The sequence below is a fragment of the Danio rerio genome, chromosome 16, assembly GCF_049306965.1.
Source record: "Danio rerio strain Tuebingen ecotype United States chromosome 16, GRCz12tu, whole genome shotgun sequence".
In the NCBI taxonomy this organism is placed as follows: Eukaryota; Metazoa; Chordata; class Actinopteri; order Cypriniformes; family Danionidae; genus Danio; species Danio rerio.
In genome coordinates, this window is record NC_133191.1 from 38,444,237 (window position 1) to 38,462,366 (window position 18,130).

Consider the following 18,130-nt stretch of genomic DNA (forward strand, 5'->3'; position numbering starts at 1 on the left):
CCGCCAGAAAATTTCCTTAGTTATGGCCAGAAGAGGCCACACCAAATATTGGGATAGCACACAAAAAAATAATGAATTCAGTGTAATGATATATTTTTGTTTCTTGTAAATGAAATAATGTGGTTTTAATTAATTTAATTAATTACTTTTGAAATATTGCAATTTATACCTTATTTATTCAGCAAGTACAAGTGCAAACCACATAAAAATAAATATTTAGTTTAAAAACACTTTTCATATATATAAACAACTTTTCATTTATTTTTACATACTTTTATTATACAGCATACAGTATATGCCAGGTCAAAAATGAATGAATATATATTTTTTTAATTTCAATATTTTACATTTACGTAAGTACATTTAAATTAATAATACCAACAGAAAAGTAATTGGGGCGGCCACAGTTTACACAGGGGTGGCCCCTGCATACTACTTACTCTCATACTATATAGAACATACTTTTCTAATGGTCGTGTAGTGAATTCAAATTCAAAAGTACTACCTTCTCAAGCAGTAGGCAATTTCGGACACAACCCTTGCTGTCTTTCACTCCAAAACTAAACACACCTGAACTTGCTAATTTGGTGTCTTCAAGATAACTAGAAAGCTATAGGCAGATGTGTTTGATTATAGTTGGTTCCCCATCCGTATTCATTAGCTAGCCAATCGGATCATTCCAGACTCAACATAAATATTCTGTGTAACTTTACTACCTTATCTTCATTTTTTGAAGAACCTCCACCATCCACCCCATCCCCCTTCTCCTTTTTTCTTGATTAATCCAGGATTGGGTGACACAACAGCCCTGTGGCTAGCACTGTTGCCTTACTGCAAGAAGGCTGCTGGTTCAAGTCCCGGCTGGGCCAGTGGCATTTCTGTGCAGTTTACATGTTCTCCCTGTGCTCACATGAGTTTCCCCTGGGTACTCCGATTTCCTCCAACAGTTCAAAGACATGCAAAATAAGTGAATTAAATAAACCAATAGGAACAGTATATGAGTACTATAGTAGTGAGCTTCACCGCATTGATAATCAAGGAATAGGCCAAACTAATTCGAGGAGCTCTCAAGAGCTACCTGATCTCTTACCCCCTTACATGCTCATTGACCAGGCCTTGTGCTCAATTATATCTGAGCATGCAAAACCTGCTAACATTATAAAGAAATGTCTAAGTGAACTCTTGAAATGTGCTTGTTAACATGCTATGTGGCTAATGGCTAACACTTGACTCTGACTGTATTCAAAGAGAGTGTTAAGTCGGGTTACAGATTTTTTACATTTTACGTAAGATTATAGATTTGTAGTAATAGTGTCATGTTAGCATGCTAATCGGCAAGTTAAATGAAATTTACTCAAAAACAATTAAATAATATATTCGTTAACTCTTCATAAATGTAAAAATTGTAAGCTGGTCATTTCTGATATTTTAGCTGTGTAAGGTCTGCTTGTTTTGTTGTTTCTGGAATGTTAGAGTAGCATGTAAAAGCCCTGCCCTCTTCTGCATAGCAGCAGCTCATTAGCATTTAAAGGGAGACGTACAAAAACATTTTGTTTTTGCTTTCACCTAAAAGAGGGCATATATTACAATGCATAATTAATGATCTCTCAGGAAAACTTAGAAGAAGCCCTGACAGACCTCACAGATATTTGATATCATATGAAAATGGAATAAGTCTTCTTTATACTCCCGCCGAAGGGTGAATGTGTCACGTCGACGTCTCTTTACGTTCACACCCCCAAACACTTCCTGCTGTGTTTTCAAGGTGTGACATCATTCTCACCTACTTAAACTTTGCACGCCTCGACTCATCTGCTGCCCTCAGAGCAGTGAATGTCACCCGACAGACAGTCCTCTTTAATTAAACCCAGAGGGAAATGTATTAATTACTGCACAGCGCCGGTGACTGCGGGTGAAGTGTCTTGGGTCTGCATATGATTAGAATGCTAATTATGATGCGCTATGGGAAGATTCCATAATATTCAACTGTCCTGATGATTCATTCATATTTTCAACATGAGCTGATTAGAGTTTGGGTTTTAATGGCTTTGCTAGACTTTTCACACTTTTGACTTGTTGCTCTGCTGCTTACTCATTCCAAATCAAACGGTGCTGGATTTCTTTGCTTTAACACAACAGTTAGTTCATATCATAAAATTACTGTAAAGGGTATAGAGAACATTTGGTTTAATTAAAAAAAGATATATTATTTACTTATTGGAAATATGAATAACTATTCAATAATTGCAAAATGCGACTCCTGTAAGATTTATCTCCTTAGATTTGCTGAATTAAAATTGTAAAAAAAAAAAAAGAAATCCAATGGAAATTGATAATATTTAAATAATAAAATAAATAAATAAATAAATAAATATGATCGTATTAGAATATTAGTATTTTTCCTTTTTGTAATACATAATCATTTAAAATAAAAACTAATAATAAATAGATTATTAACAAATTCATTATATATTATATTATATTATATTATATTATATTATATTATATTATATTATATTATATTATATTATATTATATTATATTATATGATATTATTTTATTTTATTTTATATTATTATTATTATTATTATATTATAATATTATATTATATTATATTATATTATATTATATTATATTATATTATATTATACTATACTATATTATATTATATTATATTATATTATATTATATTATATTATATTATATTATATTATATTATATTATATTATATTATATTATAAAAATGTCCTCTACAATTACAGTACCATTTGTCTCTTCAAACAGATTAGGGACAGCCGGTCACTCCTCTGTAAAGTCCTATTCCTCTGGTAGTCTTTGACCTTCCATTCAAACTAGTGTAGATTACAGTGTCTGTCTCACATTCCCATTGAGATATGCTTTTTCTCAAGCCTCCCAGTCCACATCCCCTGCGTTTTACATCACCGCCGAAAAGCTCACCAAGTTTTATCTGTTTCATTGTGTCATCAGCGTCCCATCTCACCTCGATCCATCTGTCTCTTTCACTGACTTACCACCTAATCCAATTACTAGTTCTGCACTTTCTTGCCTCCCTCTGCTTGTTTTGATCCAGTTTCAACAATGGCTCTCAATAAAAGACCCTTCCCAGCAGGCCGTGCACATCCATCTGACACTTCCCGTTCGGAATGGGCTACATTTCAAAGAACTCATTGATTGTCGGGATTGATTCTTTTCCAACTTCTAATCACTTCTGTTCGCTCGCTTGACACTGGCAGAATAAGACATCAAGAGACGAGACCTGCTGATGTGCTTATAGATCTTGCTCTCTTTATCTTTCTTATTAGGTGGCTTGTTTTGACTGGTCAGAGAAGGTTTAAACGTGAGCAGGGGTATTCTATGAATTTCCTTAAAATAAAACACAAATATTGGGCATTAGACACCTTATATTCATTAAAGTGGAACTATTAAACACCTTTTACAAGATGTAAAATAAGTCTCTGATGTTACTAGAGTGTGCAGGTGAATTTTCAGCTCAAAACATGCCACAAATATGTTTTGTATCTCTTTTAAACTGCCCCTTTTAGGCTTTGATCCAAAAATCGTGCCAATCTTGAGGTCTGTCGCTTTAAATTCAAATGAGAATTAAACGTGCATGCTTTAGCAAAGAGGCAGATTCACAACAGTACTAATGTTATCTCTGTGAAAAACTGAAAATGTCAAAAGAAGTTAGTTTATGGAGAATACAATTTTCATATGTGCATCCTGAAGCTCCATAATCATAATGCCTCTTAATCACTGATATTATTTTTAGCAGGTGAAAAACTCTATTGGCAGATGGCTGCTTCCCAGTTAGTGCTGTCAATGCTAAGAAGGGAGAGATCATAGATATATACATTACATGTCAGCAACCCTGCTGTTGTCTATTAGAAGAAATGCGTCAACAGAGCCGCCATTTTAGTACAGGGTAGCGCTCCTTTGAAATGAATGCGGAACCAAGGTGCGGTGGAGGACTGTGGCCATCCAGAGCCAGAGATATACACACATATATACATATATCTATGATCGGGAGTTTTCCCAGTTGTCAGTATGCAAATATATTTTTTTAAATGATTAAAATTATAATTTTACATCACTTTTCCACATTGATGGATGTGACCGTATGGGCATTGCCGACAAAGAGTGTGTGTTTGTGTGCATGGAAATGTCCTATCCTCCCTCCCTGTTTAATTTTATCTACTCCAAGTCCTGAAACACACCCCCACTCGTGCTTTCACTTCTCATTCTGACGGAGGGAGCAGTTCGTTTTGAATCCCTGTTATGAACGACTTGTTCACTTAGCCGTCATTGATACAAGTGTCTGGCACTACAGCATCTTGTTGTCGTATTTCATAACATTTTCTGCTTATTTTATTCAACAAAACTAGCATAAGCCTGGTATTTAGTGCGAGTTGGTGCTCCCTTGTCTTATGGTGAATGCAGTAAGAGACAGTATTAACAACAATAACGTTACTTGTTAAGCACAAAAGCTCATAACTTATAAAAACGTAAAAAACTAAATCTTACCTATGAAATGTGATACCTTTGTGCTTTGTTTTCTTTGATTGCTCATTTCTACACCCGTACACAGCGCTAAAGTCCAGCATCTTCACATTGGCACACTGTCTTGATCAGTGTGGTTGAATGACATTTGTCCCGGGAGCACTGTACAAATGTGGTGGGGATGTTGGCGCATGCTCAGGGTCTGTATGCGACATCTAGTGTAAATATCTATGGGGAGAGATCATCACTAATGGGCAGGGTTTCCCCCTCTGTTGACATGTACAAAGTGTTTCTGCAGACTGTTTTTATCAAGTGGGATTATATTTTTTTTTTTTTTTTACCACTAGTTGCTGGCTATATTCACACACTGTTACCTCACAATTAATCCCTTATAAAGGTAATTTTTGCAAAATAGCGCCGCTATTAATAATGCATTTTCAAAATTGACTTTACGGTCACTAATAGATGAGGTTAAAACCTTGAACTGAGCTACACTTGATAATGGAATAAATGTCTTCTGAGATGAATTTACTTCATTATTTATATTTATTTAGCTTATTTTAAATTAAAAAATGTACTTTATTAATTTTGTTACATTTAATGTATGTGACCTTGGACCACAAAATCAGTCTTATGTTTTTATCATTTATATTATATGCCAAAAAACATATTTATATGATAATAATATTAAATATTAAATAAAGATAATCTTCAATAAAGCAATATAGTGAAATTTCTGCCATGAAGCGCACGCAGGCTGATAGGCCACCTAATCTGCTCCTCTGTCATTAATGACATGATGCAGAATAGCGTCATTCTACGTTGTTAAGCTGCGGCGTGTTTTCTGAGACCCTGCTCCATCTCAGCTCCACCTGTGTTGACATACATATACATTACATATACATACATATATAGTATGTTTGCAGCAGCAGCATGTTATATTCACAGGTCTCGGTACTTCCTCTACCATTATAATCAAAGCAGCAGCAGCGTGGCAGATTTATACGGCCAAGACCAACTACTAAAGCATTGCCATATACTGTACATGTTCACTGCATACTAAATCCCGAGAGTGTTCATGACAGAAGTAAATTTCCTTCTATAAATACATCAGAACTTGATTAGTAATAATCAATATATTTTTGATAATTTTATCATTTTAATGTTATAATAATTTTTGATAGAATATGCATTGGTTAAACCTTTAAAGGCATCTATATTTATATATATTTGATTTTAACAATCAAATTCCGGATTCAGATAGTTGTATCTTGACCAAATATTGTCAAATCACAACAAACAAAACATATATAGTCAGCTTTCAGGTGATGTATACATCTCAGTTTCCAAAAACGTCAGCTTGTGACTGTTTTCTTTGTGGTCTAAGGTCACATTGGATATAGTTATCCAAGTTCAGTAATTCAAAAAAAAAAAAACATTATGTATAATTTTATCATTTGCATATACAGTCTCTAAAATGTATTCAATTCTGTAATCATGTATTTATATAAATGTATTTCTAATACATACTACAAACAGTTAAAACAATACATACTAATACAATACATAATTAATTACAATTGTAATTTTTAAGATTTTATTGTGTGGTTTTTAGAACTAGAGAGCTGCTTACAGCATGAATTTCCTCTTTCAAAAAATTGCTATAACATTTATTAAAATAACAATAATAATATATATATATATATATATAATATACAAGCTGCGATTTAAAGCTAGCAATTTGAAAGCTGGTTAATGCTGTACTGTTTCGAAATGTTTATAAAACCTTCATTAGTAAATGGTTTGTTGACAACTTTAAAAAACTATACTGGAATTTGTCAAATAATAATATTACTGTCCTTTTAGACCAGCTTTTTTCCCTCACTTTAAACAATTAGTTATTGATTCATTCAATTTCCAGTTCACAACAAGAATATCTCAATAAAGCGCTATCAAAATAAAAGATGACTTGACTTGCGTGTTCTAAGTACTTCCAGATTTAATTAAATACAAAGACACCAATTTATTTAACACAAAAACTTCCCCAATTTTTTTTCAAACCTACGAATAAAACAAGTCAAATCTAAAGCATGTGCTGCGATGTGGGCCGGCGTTCCAGCTGTCACTGCAATGGGGCCAGTAGGAGGGCATCCGAGACGGATGGGGCCACGGTGTGAAACGGTTTTGCGACACAGTGTGAAATAAACTGCTGGAATACGAATGGGCAGCGGCAGGCAGACTCACCGCGCAGGAGATCAGAGGTGGAGTGTGGCGAGGCATGGGCGCGAAACAGCTGCCAGTCAAAGTCATCCTCCTCCCCTTGGCTGAACTCACACAGACTGGGGTCCGAGTCCTCATCAAACGTACAGCCCGCTGATGAGGGAAGAAGACAGAGAAAGGAAAAACACATTACATGAAGGAATTTCTCACATTAAAAACCTCAGACTACAGGCCCAAAACACTGTTCATTTTGAGGTTTTTGGCTCTGCCTAATGTTTCTTTATACTAATATAAATAAGACATTTAAAATACACTCTTGAAGGGACAGTTTGCCCAAAACTAAAAAATGTGTTTTTATTTACTCAAACTTTAACACACAGGTGTCAAAACCAGTTCCTAAAGGGCCACAGCCCTGCAGTTTAGTTCCAACCCTGCTTCAACACACTTACCTATAGGTTTCAAACAAGCCTGAAGGACTAGAACTAATTTTAAGGTTAGAACAAACTGTGCAGAGCTCCGGCCCTCCAGGAAGTGGCTTTAGGGCTTACTCACACTATGCCATCCGTACCGTGCCCAGGCCCGTTTCTCGGATCGTTTGAGAAGTGTGAGTGCGCTGAATCGGGCTCAAGCACGGTTCACTTGGCCGGCCCTGGCCCGGTTGGGAGAGGTGTGCCTGAGAGCGGATCACTTGGGCTTTGGCGCGGTACGCTTGTGTGTGAGTGCAAAACGCGCCAAAGCCCGAAACTGAAAGCGATACGTGACTTTTAAGGGGCTGTTTCATATGGATTTATTAATCATTCTTACTGTTCAGTGATCGCAAACTGCCAGCGTTTATTAAAGACGCAAACCCCTCACTGCACGTCAGCTGCGCGCCTTCAGCAGACCTCCTCATTCCTGCAGCACGAGAGCTTTATGATTGTTTATGCGCGCCAAAAGTGGCGGATCTGTCCGGTAAAATATCTGACTGCGTGTCACCGCATCCCTAAGGACTGTTTGGCGAAATATTTGACTGCATGTCACTGCATAACAAACGACTGAAAGGATATAACTAGAGAAATCTTCACTGTGCTACTGGGTGAGAGCGTATGGCAAGCCGTTTTAGCATTTAAACCTTGTTCTGACTTTTCATAAATATATTTAGAGATATCTCTAATTATATTTTGACTTGTCATAATTATAATTCGACTAGTCAGATTGGAGATATCTGCAAATATATTATGACTGACTAGTCATATTCCTCCATTGACTGCCATTGAAAAATATTTGCAGATATCTCTAAATAAGTTTTTTAAAGATTTAAATGCTAAAAAGGCTTGCCATAGAGAGCGCTTCTCAAAAGAGCAGCAGCGATGACGTAAGCATGCCGAGGCCCGATATGGTGTGAGCGCGGGCCGTCGGGGGAGACGGGAGGGGGGACAAGCGTGCTTTGGCCCGGTTCGAGGCAACTGTACCTAATGTGAGTACGGCCTAACATCTGTGCTTTAACCTGTATAAATTTCTTTCCGCGGTTAAACACAAAAGTAGATATTTTGTAGAATGCTGAAAACCTGTAACCATTGACATCCACTCTTGTTTTTGTTATTTACCACGGAAGTCAATGGTTACAGGGTTTCACCATCTTCTTTTGCGTTCAACAGAAGAAAGAATCTCATAATGGTTTGGAAGCACTTGAGGGCGAGAAAATAGTGTGTACTTTTTATTTTTTTGGATGAACTGTCCCTTTAAGTGTTTCTTAAATAGCACAAATTTGTGTCAGTGGATTTATATTTTAATACAGTAAATATTTTAAAGGCCATATTCTCAAAATGAGTGTTTTTTTTTCTCTCTTTCTCTGAGCCATACAGTAAATCTCTGCTTGAGCAGCACTTACAAACCTCACATTTGTATTCTGAAGGGTTTTAGACGCAAATGTGCATACTGTACATAATTTACCTGATTATATTATATTATAACATTTTACTCTACAAAACCATGAAAATTCCTTCTTTATCTGGCTAGGTTACGGTTATTATTGGAGTGATAAAAAAGAGTGTCAAAATCCTTTCTTTTAATAAAAAAAATGAAACAACTGAACCTGACTTCATCCAATGTTAGTTTGTTTTTTCTGATATTAATGTATACAAATTGGTGTTTTTTTACATACCATATTAGTGTTCATTTACATATTTAAACTTGTAATACATAAATGTTAGCAATACTTAAAGGGAAAGTTCACCCAAAAATGAAAAATGAAAGTTCACCCAAAAAAATAATAAAGGGTTAAAATCACATGATTTTAAGCCTTCATGGGTTCTTTCTTCTGTTTAACACAAAAGAAGATATTTTGAAGAATGTTGGGACTTCCATAGTAGGACCAAAAATACTACAGAAGTCAATGCATCAAAATATCTTCATATATGTTTAACAAAAGAAAAAAAAAACTCGGATAGATTTTGCAAAAGCGATGGGTGAGTAAATGATGGCCGAATTTTCATTTTTGGGTGAACTATCCTTTTAAACTAAGGAAGTCAACTGAGGAAGTGTGGTGATACCAAATAGTTATTTTTTTACCCTATTCACCTGCAGTGTCTTTCCTGCTTCCTGCTTAAGCTGACAAGTCTCTGTACATGAATTATTTAAAGCATCCGGCTGTATATTTAAAAGCCTCCGGGCAATAACATTTCATTTGGACAACATTTGATCTGTAATTTGTTGACACTAAAAAGTGCATTACAATACAACTCGTCAGTCGTCTCGGGAGGTTAATATGGCTGCAGGCGGGCGTATTAGGACCCCCTGGTTCGCCAGCCTAATTAAGCAGCCGTGAGTTGTTTGGGTCTCTGTTTCATCATGTGAGCCCCTGTGATCTCAATTCTGTTCAGCAGAGTGAAAGGTGCCAGACTAAACAACACCCACATGTATCCCGGGCACTGGCTCTTCAGCCTGACAGTGAAGCATTCAAGGCACACAGCACTGACAATAATAGACATATAACCCATCACCTCTGCCAATCAATTATCAATTGAGGATTTACTTATACAACACAAGCAGAACTCCTGTGACAGATCAATATTTCTGCAGGGACCAAGTAAATGGCTTTATGCTGATGATACACAGGTCAACTTTTTGAGCAATGTTGCCAGGTAATTTAGACAAGCGATATTGCTTGGCTACTTTTTTATTTTGAATGGGCAAGAGTATTGTATCTGTAACCGATTGGCGTAGTTACCCCATGTGTTACCTGGTAGCTTTTTTATGCCATCATTTCCCAAAGATAACTGCATCTGATTAATAGTTGCAATGCTGTCAGCCTTGCCAATATTATTTACAGTAAACAATACAATATTTTTATTATTATTTTTATGATATATATTTGACTTTAATGAGGATGATGATTATTATTATTAAATGTTGTAAATATGTATTCTTCATTTTATTATTGTTATTATTATTATTATTATTATTATTATTATTTATTTTATTATTATTATTATTACTAATTAACTGGCAACACAGTCAGTAAAAATATAATAATAATAATAATAATAATAATAATAATAATAATAATAATAATAATATGTATTATTATTATTATTATTATTATTATTATAAAGTACAATAGGAATTATTATTTCTATTATTGGTGTTGTTTTGCTGTTGTTGTTGTTGTTGTTGTTGTTATTATTATTATTATTAATGTAAGACTAAATATATTTGGGTATAAAATAATAGAAAGGCAATAATAATAATAATAATATTAATAATAATAATAATAATAATAATAATAAATTTAATAATAATAATAATAATAATAATTATTATTATTATTATTATTATTGTTGTTGTTATTATTATTAATAGTAGTAGTAGTAGTATTAGTAGTACAATAGGAATTGTTTTTCTAATATTATTATAATTATTATTATTATTATTGTTATTATTATTATTATTATTATACATGTAATTGGACATGAAACAGTAGGTTATTAATATTATTATTAGTAGTAGTAGTAGTAGTAGTAGTAGTAGTAGTAGTAGTATTAATATCATAATACTAAATATAATTGGATATAAAACAATAGAAATGTTAGTTAATAATAATAATAATAATAATTATTATTATTATTATTATTATTATTATCCCTATTAAATTATTACTGTATAAATAAACACTGGTCATGTCTCATAATTTGTATCTCTATATATTATTATTTCCAGTAATCCTACCACCGTCTCTTTTTATTTTTGCCACGTTAAAAATCCCATTTTAGCTCCAACACACGAAGTCTCATTCAAATAATACCCACACACACAGTTCATGGGAGTTCAGTAATGTCATGTCAGGCTTTGAATATGGGGGTCAAGTAATACTTTAAGCTTCCTATAACTATTCCAAACTATTATTTTAATCCTTCAGGGACTTCCTAAACTCAGCCTACAACTGATTTTGGCTTCCCATTACATTTAATACAGCAACACATTCCTGACCTCAGGGGCAGCAGCTTAATGTGCCACAGCCTGAGCACCTCACCACATCTGCTGTGGTCTCGAACATTAGCCTTGTAGGGTGAGAATGAGCGGGCAGCGCCGGCGGGACACAAATCCCAGTCACATGCTGCTGACTTCAGCCATCGCGCAGTAGACGGGCAGAGGAACCATGCTGGCAAAGACTTTGACATTAACTATGACATCAAGGTGACCCTTATAGCTGAACGCCTCATTACTGCCACCTCTGGGCTTGTTTGACAATGGACGAACAAGGGCACTTTGATTTCTGACTAAAACAATAAAATAGCTGCCGGGATGTCATATATGGAATAGATGTCATTTCAAAATGATTGTGCTTAAAGATTTTAAATACAACTGTACACTGTAAAAAATCTTGCTGCCTTAAATTGTTCATTCATTCATTCATTCACTCATTTTCCTTTGGCTTAGTCCTTTATTTATCAGAATTCCCCACAGCAGAATGAACCACCAACTAATCCAGCTTATGCTTTATGCAAAGGAGGCCCTTCCAGCCCAACACAGTACTGGGAAACACCCATACACTCTCTTATTCACACACACTACAACAAATTTAGTTTATTCAGTTCACCCAAACCACATGTCTTTGCATTGTGTGGGAAAGTAGCAAAAGTATTTAAAAATTATCTTAAATGTAAATAATTTCATTGTAATAGAAAATATGTTCTTTCAATAATTGAGAATGAAATCGATTATTTCTGAATTTTGATTACTTTTCAATTAATCGCCCAGCCCAAACTTACATTAGTCAAACTGACTAAAAATATTAAGTTAAACCTTGTTTAATTGCAAAAAATAACATGAAATTTTTACAGTGTATTTTAAAAAAAAATCATTTAGCAAGGATTCTTTAGACTGATTAAAAGTAAGATAGTTTTTAAAGTAACAAAGATATTTTAGTCAACAATAATAGCATAATTTTGGCAAAGAAAGTTAGTTTGCAACAAAACAGTCAGTATAACAGTATAACATATTCACTATACTGTGTTTTTTCTGTTTCACCAGAGAAGATAATTTCAAATCAAATCTCGAAGCTAAACTGCCGTGTTTTAGGCCCTGTCCACATGAATAAGACAGGACCGCAATCCACCTGTTTTCACATTTGCATTGACTTTTATGTAATTGTAATATACTGTAGTTCAAACTCACGAATCAAGGGATGGAGGTGGCAGAAAAACTGGCAAACGTTCAATATTTTAATAAATAAATACACACAAAAACAGGCAGCCAAAGTCCTTAAAACTCCTGTCGTGGCACTCAGACAAGTGGCACCACAGGTGGTGTTCATCAGAGCTTGCATCATGTATTTATGTAATTGTACCTGCGCAAATACTTTATTTCATGTTTGGTGTGAACCTAACGTAAAAGCCTTTTATCGCCACCTGTTGGTTTGGAGTGCCTTTAACATTCATCACAGTTTAAAAAAGCCATGTACAGAACATGTGGACATAGTGTTAATCTGTATTGGAACAAACAGAACGAGGCAATGATTCAATGATCTGTTCATGAAGACATCCATGTGCTTTTTTCTAAACAAAAATAATTGTTAATGTCTGAATGCGTCAATACATTTATTTGACTGTGTGTATGTTTTAAATGGTAACATTTGCTTTTTTTCTTTCTCTTTTGTGTTTAAATATCATCCTGTCCTGTCCACAAATGCATTTTCTTTCAAGCTCAATATATTGTTGTCAGTGTCCCTGTCCAAGTAAATACATTCAAATTCCAATCATTCAATAAGACAGCAATTCTTCACCAACTACTGCCAGTTTTAGTGTCATACTCATTTATCCATGACAGGCCTAAAAACCAGGTCTCAGCCTCAGATGTCACACTCCCAGAGTGCTGATTCACTGATCTTTATGGCACACAAAACTGGAAGCTCTTCAGCAGTTTTGAAGTCATTACCCAATTGGATGGATTCCCTTTCTGTGAGATGTGTGTGTCGTTCTTCAATGGTACACTTTAAAACAAAGCCAACACTATGTCAAACCCACTCAAATGTCAGTTGAGCTGTCTTGTTTACAACTGTGACAATTAACGATTATAATTACCAGGTATTTGCCAAGCTGTCAAAAGGTTTTGTAGTTATGGAATAGATTCTTAAAATGCAGCAAGAGTATTCCTTGCCTGTAGCTATAGAAACATTGTTATATTTTCTCACAGTTAAACATGCTGTGACTGGACACTTTACATGTCAAATGGCTTGGAGATGCTCCTGAGCAAATGAAAGCTACTATGGACTTCAGAGCTTCATTATCAGTATAAAGGTCTGGATATATACATGCTTTACAACAATTTACAATAAGCACAGGAATATATATTTTGACCTTACTAGTACCGGGTTGGACCCCATTTTGCCTTCAGAACCGCCTTAACCCTTTGTGGCATAGATTCAACAAGGTATTGGAAATGTTCCTCTGAGACTTTGTCCATATTGACAGCATCACACAGTTGCTGCAGATTTGTCGGCTGCACATCCCTGATGCAGATTTCTCCCATAGGTGCTCTATTGGATTGAGATCTAGTGACTGTGGAGGCCATTTGAGTACAGTGAACTCATTGTCATGTTCAAGAAACCAATCTGAGATGATTCGCTCTTTACGAAATGGCGCGTTATCCTGCTGAAAGTAGCCATCAGAATATGGGTACACTGTGGTCATAAAGGAATGGACATGGTCAGCAACAATACTCAGGTAGGCTGTGGTGTTGACAAGATGCTCAATTGGTACTACTGGGCCCAAAGTGTGTCTACATGTCTATATGCTAAAATGCATTGAGTTGCTGCCATGTGATTGGCTGATTAGAAATTTGCATTAACAAGCAGTTGGACAGGTGTATATAGGGTATATTCACTGCTGAACTGTCATGAAAATACCCAGACCTGATGTTCGTGATTTGTGAAAACTAAAAAATTTAAACTAAAATCACTCCACGACTCGCAGTTTTGCATGCTGCATCAGTGAAAAGACTCACAATCACTAAAACAGAAGTTCCAAAAGTATTGTTTTTGTTTCTGATGATCAGCAAACAATTAAGTCCAATTATAGTGTGACACAGGCACCACACTATGCAAAAACATTAAAGCCGGGCTCAAACTACGAGTTTTAAGACAATTTTTCCCTCCAGACAATCTAAAAACAAATCTCGTCCAGAACTTTGATTGGTTCTGAACTCTTGCCAGGAATATCTGGTAATATTAGATGTTACAGACCAAATTTAAAACTTTCCAATCTGCTTGTAGACACATCTAGGATATTCAATATTCCATATTCAAACCCAAGCGATTTTCACTGGCGTAAAGCAGAAGAGTATGCAAAACCACTCTTTGACGTTAGATGGCGCTACCCAACTTTAAGCTTCCGACACCAGAATAAGAGGAGAGGAAGTTCACATGCTTGTTGTAAAAAGTTACTGGTGACTCAAACAAGCATGTATGGTTGAAGTAGCAGCTCCAGCTCTAGTGATGAAGAAATGATTATTGTTCAGCAGAGCAATAAGCAGCTCCACGTTCATATCACCTCTGGGCATCTTCTTCAATGTGTGCTCGCATTGGCAGTTTTGCGCTTGAGCGCCTCCAAGTGCTGTTTACTGTAACTTCAGCAGCTCCGTGCACGTGAACAAAAGTGCTGACTTGATTGGTGGAGAAGGTTTTAACGTGGCGTGTCAAAAAAAAAAAAAAAACAAGCATTTTTGGAAAACGCGAGCAAAAAACGTCTCGATGTTCACGGGCCTTAATGCACGAAAGCCTTAAGCTTTAACTCTTACACTACAGAGTCCTGATCAGAAGCAGATTTTACTGCGATGATAGGCCAGAAAGATAGTCAAAATCTTCCTCAAGTCAAAACTTTTCCGCTTTTATTGGCTCATCTTGTTCATCACATTTCTCCCAACTGAGTGCATCGTCATCATCTTCACCTGGAATGATATTTACACATGCTAAGAAGTTTGCCACACAAACGCACCTCTTAACTACATGATATAATGATGCGGAGCACAATATCTGTGATTGGTCAGTTTGGTAGTAGTGCGAAGCGTGGGTGGGGTCTAGAGCTGTGGGATCAGAGCAAGGCCAATGGCTAAAAGATTTAACAATTGTCGAGTACCATGGAAGAGCCCCAGATAGATATTTTTGTTTCTGTGTAAACCTTATGGGTAAAGTTGTTGAACGTTGGTCAGTTTTTTCCCCTTTCAACTTAAAAGAGAGCTTGCGCTACCAAAAAAGCATAAAAAAACACTGGCAAAGAAACTCAACACAGTAGACTCCACTGGCTATAAGTTTTTCAGATGTGTTATTGCCAAATCAGCACAGACAAAACACAGATCTTTTGACGCAGAAGTATAAATAAGGGTTAAGTATGTCTATTATAAGATTTTACAGAAGAAAATCAGAAGAATATCTTCGATACGTTACGTGATCGTTACTGTACTCCTGTAGCATGAGCCAAGCCTAAGCAAACCAAATCAGAGTTGCAGTTAAGAATCAGAATCATTTAATTCCTCGCAATTCCAATCCCTATTACTCATGTGAGCCAATTTATTCGAGAGAACAAAGGAAGAATAGTGCTTCAGTCCCAGTAGGTTTCATTTACGACATTCGCTAACAGTTCAGCATAGGGATTCAGGGGAAAAGATAGCAAAGCTGACAAACTGAGACCTTCTTTGGGCAATTACTCCTCTTCTACGAAAGCCTAAGACATTTGAGACGTTCTCCGACGATCCTGAGAGAGACGTGGACCGCCCAGCTTTTATTTTTTTTTTCCATCAGCACATGTTCTTGAAGCCAAGCACAAACGATTTACCATCAGCAACAATCAAGTTCTGCTCTCTGCTCCCCTTGCCCCTCGCCTCAGCCTCAGCCTCGTCATGGCTGCCTCCAATAAGTAATTACAATATAATTTGGCACCGCAACACAACACAGAGAAAACATCAGGCTTGAGCCACTGCCAGGGTTGAAAGCCCCTTGGCTAGAGAGCACGGCGGCTTTTGTGTGCGCAGGCTCATCCGCTTGTTTTGTTTATTAATGTGAACAAGTTCCCTTTGGAGAGCTAGGCTGTTATTAGCCTTCATTAAAATTTTGAAGAATTGGCTTGTCGGAGCCCTCTAAGGACATACCAATGAATCCTGCTGCAGTCAGGCTATCAGTAACTTCAATGTGGATGAAGACTTCTATTATATCCAAGCCTTTTTCTTTGGAAGATATGCTTTCAGCCAATTTATACTGTCAACAGATGGTTATTAGACGGAGAATGTTCTGATTGATTCCATGACAGTGTATCTTCGAGCAGAAGGATAACTCTTAATGATATAAATGTATTATATATTTTAAGTGCAAGCCTATTTAGTCTATGATTAGTGGTGGGGTATTTTCATATACTTTGATAGATTACATTTATAAGCTATGTGCAATATTGAGAGGTGTAGTGGGGAGCACCTTTAGCCTACATAATTATTATCATAACATAATGTTTCAAAGAATATACTGATTAATGCCAAATAAAATAGACTACTTAAACTTTTACGCATACATTGTTCTAAAAGTAGCCCTCAAAAAGTAGTTTTAAAACAAATTAAAATTAACATCAAACAGATGTTTGGATTCTATGTTCATCAAAAAAATGTTATGTTAATCTAGGTTACTGTATAAAACCTAGATAATGTACTGATGTCTTATTGTTTTCAGAAGTACTACTTAGTGTCTCGCATAAAATATTCAATCGCTCAAAATGATTTTAAATAAATTTCTGGGGATTTTAAAAGGATTTGTATTACTTAAAACATAAAACTGCCATTAAACAGCAAAGAAAAATAGTACAATACAATGATCCATTCATAAAGAGAGTCATTTGCGTTGTTTCTAAAAGATTCAAATGTTTTCAGCGAATGATTCAGTTTAAAACTGACAGTTCCTAACCAGTTATTTTACCAGCAAGTTACCAGCTCAACAGAATCTCTGTTGAGATATGTATAATTCATATCAATCAAAATCACTGAGTCATTAACACTGAAATTCAGTCTGGAGTTGAATTCATTGAGAATTCTGATCAAACGACTGTGTGTGTGGAACTGCATTCTAGACCAGTGATTCTTAACCGGTGGGCCTCAGCGATCCTGCAGGTGGGTCGCGAGATCGCTTAAAATTACCCTCTCAATATTATACTATAACTTTTGGATTTCAATAATAATATGGTTTATTAAAATGATTGAAGTAATGCACTTTCTTCTGTTCTCTGATTTCGAACTCGGTACATAAACAGCCTCATGATCGCGTCTGCAACCAATACATGTACATTCACAAAATATGCATGAAGTGAAAGTGAAAGTCTCTCTTTGTGTATTTATGTGTGAGCTATTTAATATATCCACTTAGTTGTCTTAATTAATGTCCTGTGAGTATTTTATACCAGACAATTCAGGTAGAATCTTGCGAGGCTCAATGGTGTTTCTGCCATAATATGCAAAATAAACTTGCATATGAGCTTCAGACGTGCTCTGGCAAAGCCGTTCACTGTTCCTGTCAGTGATCTCCCAATAACATCCAGCTACAAACTCAACTGCCATCAAATCGCGTTTCAACAGACTTAGGATGTTTTACTGTATTTTACACTTTTTGTCTGTATATTTTTCAATAGTAGATATTTAATAGTAGATATTCAAGTCCAGTTTAGTCAGAAGCTTGTCTTTTGCATTCTCCCTGTTGACCTGTGGTTCTCTTCGAATCAGTGTATGTTTAAAATAATATTATATATATATATATATATATATATATATATTTTTTTTTATATATAAAATGCTGATAATAGAAAATAATAGAAGGCAAAGCAAATGTTTATGGTGGGCCTTCAAAAATTGATCGGAGAAAAAAGTGGGCCTGGAAGTAAAAGAA

At 35.5% G+C, this 18,130-nt stretch overlaps 1 protein-coding gene across 29 annotated transcripts in view; it reads right to left on the reverse strand.

Moving 5' to 3' along the window:
- Window positions 1–18,130, reverse strand: part of ptprub (protein tyrosine phosphatase receptor type Ub) — a 442,833-nt gene that overhangs the window by 300,491 nt on the left and 124,212 nt on the right. For all 29 annotated transcript variants that reach the window (XM_009292423.5, XM_073924678.1, XM_073924674.1 and 26 more), the window contains 1 exon segment: window positions 6,763–6,891. In XM_009292423.5, coding sequence (XP_009290698.2) covers window positions 6,763–6,891 — 129 coding nt within the window.